This window comes from Cenococcum geophilum (genome assembly GCF_001692895.1).
Source record: "Cenococcum geophilum 1.58 unplaced genomic scaffold K441scaffold_22, whole genome shotgun sequence".
Lineage (NCBI taxonomy): Eukaryota > Fungi > Ascomycota > Dothideomycetes > Gloniales > Gloniaceae > Cenococcum > Cenococcum geophilum.
Genome location: NW_027137580.1, coordinates 763,056 through 771,327, shown reverse-complemented (window position 1 = coordinate 771,327; position 8,272 = coordinate 763,056). Strand labels below are relative to the sequence as shown.

Here is an 8,272-nt window from a genome sequence, read left to right as displayed (position 1 = left end):
AATAAGTATAATACGTCGCCGTCTATTAGAAATACTACCTATTATATAGCAAATACTTTACAGTAATAGAGCCCGCATATATAGATATAGGCCAGCCCTTTAACTTTAGCGGCGCGTATATATACTAACTCTATATAATAATAAGAAATATAGTAACGCCCACAACCTTCTATAGTCTACTATGCCGTAATAACTAGTTACCCCTTTATAGGCACTTAATAAATCGCTTATATTAAAAACTATAAAAGTTTAGTAGTACTAAACCGCTACCTAGCCTTAAATAGGCTAGGTAGGGTAGTCCCTATAAGTTATATAATTATACCCTTATTTAACTGCATAGTACTAAGTCTAGCCGTATTTACCCTAACTAGTAGTAGCAAACTATAGCTAATTTTACCTCTATGCGGGCACGTGCGGGCAATTATAAGATCTACCTCTTTACCTCTTTTTAATTAATTTTACTTACCCTACCTTTTATCTCTCCTATAACTAACCTCTAACTACGTCTAATACTAGAGCTATATTAGTATAGCGCTAGCTAGCTACTATATAAAGCCCTTCTATTTTAATAGTTACCTTCTACTTAATATATGCCGTAATATTATACGTACCTAACTAAATAAGCGACTTAATAATGACGTAACTATAAGTAAAGCTAGACGCGTGGTATAAGGCGAACCTAAAGCTAATTAAAGATATAAATATTGCCTAAGGCTTTAGAATAAGTATTAAAAACTATAATAGACTAAAAGAGAAGGTTAAAGATATTATAATTAAAGTTAAGCCTAAGTACGTAATATATTGCGGCAACTCTATAATAATAAAAAAAGGGTAGGTTAAGGAGTTTTATAAGTAACTTTTATAATTTACTAATACTTTACTGGATTAAAAACTATAGGTAATCCTAAAAATTATAGGAAGTGCTTATTTTAATTACGCGAAGAGGGTACTAAGTACCTTTAAGAGTGGGTATACTCTATATAAATATATATTACCTCTAAAGACTAAAGCATAAGATAAGATAACGCTACCTTAGCTACTGTATGTAATATAGCCTATAGACGTTACTATAACCCTACTATATAGTATCCCTTCGCCTTAGCTAGTAACCCTAGTGGTAAGTAATGTAATTAATATAGGAGATATTAAGATTAAAATCTAATCTATAGGCTTAACGGGTAGGTTAATAGTTAGGGTAGTTTAAATCTTATATTTAATAAGCGGAAACCTATATATAGCTCTAGGTAAGCTATAAGAGGAACTATAAGCCTATATAGAGCTTAATATTAACGGTCCGCCCAAAAAGAATATCTATATATTACCGTAGAGATATAAAAACCTTATAATACGGTTAGAGGGCATACTTATTATAGCTCTTAGTAAAATAGCGCGAAATGGCATAAAGGAGGCCATACTTATAGCATTACTCTTACCTCCTAGCTTAAACTCCTAAGTCGCTGCTACTAATAATATACCGCTAGCTATTAAATCTAAGGCGCCTAGATATAACGGATATAGTATAAAAGATAGCTAGTAAGTCCTAATGCCGTATAAGGCTAGCGGTAAGAGTAAACTAGGAGAAGGTAAGAAGTAGAGTTATTTAAAATTAGCAGTATATAGCTCTAATAAAGATAGTAAGGGCGAGCCTATTAGATATAAGAAATTAGATAATAGTAAGACTAAATTAGGTAGATATAATAAGTAGCCTTAACTAAGATTAGTAATAAGTNCCCTAGNNNAGNATAATNAAAGNAAGCTAGCCGTNCNTAGGAAGTTAAATAGTTATAAGGCTAACCTAAATAGAAGTAGAATTAGCAGTAGGCACCTTTACGGAAAATAGTAATAATAAGCCGGTTATACGCAGAAGGTAATTAGTAAAGGGAAGACGTAACCCATCTACCTATAAGCCTATATTAGCGAGTAATAGCAGTATTAGAGAAATTGCTATAGATAACGGTAAATCACTGTAATTTATTACCGAACCTAAAGGTATATACTAGCCTAATAATATAATAGACGACCCTACTACTGTATTACTAACTATTAATATCCCTTAAGATATTACCGTAGAGGATAGTAAATTGCCGCAACGTGCCGGTGGACATGATAATTAGTTCCTATATTATACTAACTTTAAGAACACGGAGAGTAGAGATAAAGACGAGGATTTAGTTAATAATAGTAACTAAGATAAGGATTTAGTTAATAATAACGACTAAGACGTAGACGTAGAGGAAGAACTTAACTAGTAAACTTTTTTAGCCTAGCTCTATAAGGCCGGGAAGGATAACCTAAATAGTATACTAGCGTACGTAACGGAGGCGGATCTTCTACTTACTCTAGAGTATTTCCTACTCGTCTTATTAAAAGCACTCTCTAAGACCGCCCTAATTAAACTCCCTAATTAGGGCCTCGCATTAGGCTTTAAATTTAGTAGTAGTAGTAGTTCTTTAATTAACGTCTGATACGGATCCTATCTTGGCCCACGCAGACTACTCCGTCACAGGGGGGAAAACTTATAATTTACATGAAGAAAACCCTATAGTTGGGGGAGGAAAAACCCTATAAGCAGCCTTAGTAGGATGAAAAACCCCGATTTGCCATGTTTGCACGTAGCAGCGGCCCTACGGGCCTACTGCACGTCCTCCTCCTTAGATGTTTTGAACTCCTTAGGAACCACTGCTTCCTTCTCTAGCTTATTAAAGCTAGGGTTTACTACGTCCCAGCTAGGCCTTGCTAATCGATTACTATGTTTTATTATCTCTTTGTGTCCCATATCTTGCCCATCCCCTATACGCTATCTCTTATATAGACCACTACTATATACGCCTTGCCTCCCCCCCCCTAGAGCCATCGAAGGCGTAAGGGGGATTCATCCGTTCTAACTACCGTAATACTGATAAGCGAGCGGGATATTGTGTTATTTAGGTATCTTTTGTGCCTAGGCCCCAGCTAGGCCCTCTTTAAGGGTTACCACTCCGTTGAAAGGAGACAGGGAAAACCGTGGGTCGTAATCTAAGCTGCTAGGTAGTATTTAGTAGTTAAAAACGGCGAGTGACCGTATGCTCCGCGGGCGACTGCCTTGGGGGTTAGGAGGGGCCGTATATTTGCTCGTTTGTTCGTTCGCTCGCACGCTCGTTCGTCCGTTAATGTGAGGTCGTTAATGCTTTCTATTGGGGGCTAGGGGATGCTTTTAAAAGCTGTTTATCTACGTTGGATTATATAGGTGCTTAGTAGGAGAACTAGTGGCTATATTATAAAGGGGTACCGTTAGTAGTGGTTTTCGAGATCTTACCATCCTATGTGAAAACCTTTCACTACGCCCCACGACGCACACAACCACCAGGTCCTACTTGCACGCGCTATGCAACGTCTCTGCGTTGGCTCTAGGTCTGAACTTCGAAGACCTAGGTTCGTAGCCGTCACCACGTATAGGTGCAGAATCCGTTTTCGACGGCCGGCTTTAAATTTAGCCTATACTAAGTAGTATATATAGCTTAGGTATTTAAGCAAGAGAGGATAATTAAAGGAGGTGGTATTTATGTAGACAAACCTAGCGCGGGCAAGACTATATAAATAATTACTTAATAGCTAATAAACTACTTTTATTATTAGAATGTAATAGAGGTTTAAGAGGCCTAAGCTACTAGGGATGTAACCTATTACCTACCTAAGATATATCCGCTGGATTTAAAATGCCTATAGGTAGTAAAGCAGCCAATTATATACTACTGTAAAGATAACTCTAAGAAGCTATACCCTATAGATCTATAGCGAGGCTACTTAGTTATCCTTACGCCAACCCTAGGCCTGCTAGGATTCCTAAAGGACGTGAGTATAATATTATAAGACGGCGCGATTATAAAGCGCCCTAACCCGCCCTAGATTATAATTCTCGCCCCTAGCTATAATAAAGTTAAGATATTTAGTAAACTAAAAAAGGATAAATAGCCGTAAATCTATAAGGCTCTTAAGTGGACTAATAAGGAATAATAGGAGAACGATAATGACATATATTTGGTTAGTAAGGCTCTCCTATTACACCTATAGAGTAAAGCTAGGTTTAAGAATAATTATAGCCCTACCCCTAATGTAACGGAACTATTAGTGCTAAGATACTTAACCCAATTCCTTCTAATTACTACGCAAAATTGTATTACTATATGACTAATACGCGGGTTTATTACTATATAAACCAATATATAGAAATACCTAAATAGCTGATCCCTTAGAACGTATTAGAAATTAAAGAGTGTAATATAGGTTAGGCGTATCCTTTAGGATAAATGCTACCTAAACGCGACTAGTAGAGTCTTAATATTGTTTATTAAGGATATAGTTAAGAAGTACTATATTATGTATAATCGTAGCCCTGCTATATAGGGTATATCTAGTATACCTAATAATAGAAACCTAATGTAACTAATGCGGTTTATTATAGTAGGATTAAAGAGGCTAGAGTAAAAAGAAGCTAATAAGCTAAAGGGAATAGAGTTTAAAGTACTGCTTAAGCTTAAAGAAGAAAACATCTAGCTAAAGAAGAAGGAATTTAACCGTTTTTATAAGGATGTAAAGACTAACCTAGCCAGAGCAATAGTAGATAGGAAATTCGGTAAACTAGCTATATTTTTCTATATAGTTATTCTAACGTTTTAAATATATAGAGGGGAGTTAATACTCTAGTTTAACTAGTAAAAGCTTATCCTAAAGAATAGCTGTCTTAAATTAGTTATATTATAGGCCAACCCTAATAATACCGAGGCGGCTATAATTATAGCTATAGAGGACTAAGTAAGAATAGAGTAGAGGCGCTAATATAAGGAACTTCTAGCTATATAGGAGGAAGATAGTAGCGATCTAAATACTAAACCTAAGATACTAAAACTTACCTAAGCTAAGTTATATACTAACGTGAAAACGGCAGTAAGTATAGCCCAGGTTGTCTAATACTAGGACTAGTATGCCCCTATTATAATTAAGTTTAATAAGTCTAATAAGTCTAATAATAAACGCCTAAAAACTTAGAGTTGTATACTTAAGGACCTAATTATTACTAAATAGACTACTAACCCGCTTAGTAAGGAGTTCACCAATATACTTAACTGCTATTTTTAACAGAATATAAAGTTCTTTTAAGCTAAAAAAATCTATAATTACGTTTATATCGAAAAACAAACAGATAGTTTAGCGTATAAGATTATTATTACTACTCGCTTACCTCTTATACTAGCTTATTAGTTTAATAGGCTATATAAAGAATACGGTAAAGATAAGGTACTCTACTATGCAGCTAGTATATCTAATATTAAGAAGGCTAAGGCTAGGTTAACCTTTAATACTAATAACTTTAAATAGATCCTACTTTATACCTTTGTATTAATTAGGCTGTCTATTAACCTACAGCGCGTAAATTATACTATTATAGTTAAGCCAAGCTATAAGCTCTCGGAGGTAAAGTAACTATTTACTTAAATAGATTAATAAGGACAGACTAAGCCTGTCTACTATAGTACTATTATAGCTAATTAGAAGTCGAGTATTAAGCAGAGGATATTAAAGTTAACTAAATTTATATTATTACTGTATAAGTCGGTATATAAGGAGAAGGCTAATTTGAGCTTAAAAGTAGGCTAAGGTAAAAAGGAAGATACTAAGACTATCTAATACTAGTAACGATTGTAAGAGTATAATATAACTATAGATAGTTCTAAATACTATATATAGCCGCTATATAGCGAAACCTATTATAATTATATAGTAGTGTATATATGGGCTAAGGGACATATCTTCTAGTAACTTATAGGTAGTAGCGTAGCGTATATAGTAAACTTAGTTAACTAAAATATTTCTAGTATTATTATTTCTAAGAGAGTATTAAGCTGTAACTTGCAGCACTTTTATTATTAAGGCGGCGTTTAGCCGCAAATTGCAGCATTATTATTAGCGGTATAGTATATAGCCGCAAAATGTAACTAAATACAGCTAAATGCCGAAATTACTTAATTAGCATAAACCTAATTTAAGATACTAGTAAATTTTTTATAATACCGCCCCGCCCTCTATGCTTACTAATATTAATAAAATATATATAAAATATTAAATATTAAATTTTTATTAATAATATTAAATTTATAAAAATTATACATTTTTATATGCTTAGTAATATTAATAAAGCGTATATAAAATATTAAATTTATAAAAATTATATATTTATATATGCTTAGTAATATTAATAAAGTGTATATAAAATATAAAAATTATAAAAATTATACTTTTATATATGCTTAGTAATCTTATAGTTAGCACTTAGTAGCTAAATGCTAACACTTAATTCTAAATGCGGCATTTGGCAGCTAAATACTAACACTTAATTTTAAATGCTAACACTTGATTCTGAATGCGGCATTTGGCAGCTAAATGCTAGGAAATGCTAGAAATGCTAGAAAATGCTAAAATGGCAGAAAAGTAAAATTAAATGCTGGTAAATTTTTTCCTAACGGTTCCGTAATAAGAGGCCTATAAAGTCACTTAATTATAAGAGCTTTAGCCCCTATTTAATTAAATAAGTTATTAATAGGGGAGCCGCATATAAGCTAAAACTCCTACTTACCCTAGCCACCCGTAGGATATAGCCTATATTTTACCTATAGCTACTATACCTTTATTAGCCTAAACCCCTATTAGTACTAATTTAAGACAAAAACAAAGATAAAAACTATAAGAAGTGGACCGTTAAACGAATTATTAACTTTAAATACTTTAGTAAAGGTAGAGGACGACGGCTTTACTACAGAGCTATATATATAGGATTCGCTATAAACTAGCTAGAATAGCAACTATAGAAAGACTTTAAAAATGTAAAGGATCTAATTAGTGACTTTTACTACGCAAACCTATAGAAACTAGGCCTAAGTAGAGATTTTATACCTAATCCTCTATAGGAGCCCTTATAGAGTTAAACCGTTATATATTACTACGTAAGGGTAAATTGCCATTAGATTATAGTAAAGTGCAATTATATAACTAGAATATTATTAAGATATCTAGGAACTTTAACTAGTAGTTAAAATTATTTAATTAGTTGGATTTTTAGATGCTAAGCCTTATTATATAATATTATTTTAAACCTTTATTAATACCCCCCTTTCTCTTTTTCTATATCTTAAGTGTCCCTTTTATATATATATAGTAACTATAGCGTCGCCAGAGCTCCGCCTCTATAAAAGGGGGGGTAATATTACGGAACCCTATAGTAAGGGCCTCTATAGGAGAGCCCTATACTTTTATATATACCTTATATATAGCTTATATTAGCTACGCGTAGGTATATTACCTCCTTACGCCCTTAACCCTTATAATCAATCGCGTAACGTTTTATAGACTCCTTAAATATATACGCTCTATAGCCACTACCCCTTATTCTATAACACTAATTAAGTTAAAATAAGGCTTATTATACTTTAAGTGTTAAAAGAATAGATATAAGTCTAGACTATCTATTTAAAGGAACTAGTTTAGGTAAATTCCCTATATAATAAGGTATTAGAGGTCTAGGTTAAGTATAAGTCCCTAAGATCTACTATATTGTTTAAATATTACCCTCCCCTTCTATAGTAGCCCCTACTTTTTAGACGCGTTTTTAAGGCCTATATTAGTAGTAGGTTAGTATAAAGGCCCTTATTACGCGCCTTCGACCTTATTATTACCTTAATAGTCTTATTTTCTAACCCTCCTATTCTTATACCCGCGCCAGCTCGTATAGGGCTTTTTATTATATATATTATAGCCTATTATAATTATAATTATATAATATAAAGCGCTCTTCTTTATCTTCTTTAATATTTACGTATTTAGTAGCTTTATTTACCTATACCGCGCTTACGCGTCTTACCCCTACCTCTTATAGATATAGGGTTATTTAAAATCTTCTAACTCTACAGTCTACTTTATAGTCGAAAAAAGCCCCCTTATTTTCCTTTTATAGTCTCTAGAGCAAATTTAAGGCCCAAATAGCGCGGCTATAGGATATTTATAAGGCCTAGCGCCTAAAAATACTATAAAGGTATATAAGCCGAAGTAGAAAGGGTGGAAAGACTAGTACGCGAAACTAGAAGGTAATATAGACGGCGTCTAAGTAATAGAGGATAAGCTTTATCTATTTTTAGAGCAGTAAGTTATTAATCGAGAATTACAAGTTATTAGCTATTAAAAACATAAGTTAAAACGGAAAGAGATATAGAAAGATAGTAAGCGGGTAAAGAAGAGGCAAAAG

The 8,272-nt window shown here is 33.3% G+C and overlaps 2 protein-coding genes across 2 annotated transcripts; one reads left to right on the top strand and one right to left on the bottom strand.

Annotated features, from left to right (window-relative positions):
* Positions 1-2,459: 2,459 nt before the first annotated feature.
* On the top strand, positions 2,460-2,878 carry K441DRAFT_660196 (uncharacterized protein; the record flags this gene model as incomplete). The annotated part of the gene is made up of 1 exon (XM_067648666.1): positions 2,460-2,878. A coding segment is annotated over exon 1 (158 nt), but the record flags the coding sequence as incomplete, so codon positions are not given.
* A 63-nt stretch (positions 2,879-2,941) lies between these two features.
* On the bottom strand, positions 2,942-3,180 carry K441DRAFT_660194 (uncharacterized protein; the record flags this gene model as incomplete). Its single annotated transcript, XM_067648665.1, has 2 exons — positions 2,942-3,020; positions 3,050-3,180. Coding segments are annotated over 2 exons (210 nt in total), but the record flags the coding sequence as incomplete, so codon positions are not given.
* Between the last annotated feature and the right edge of the window lie 5,092 nt (positions 3,181-8,272).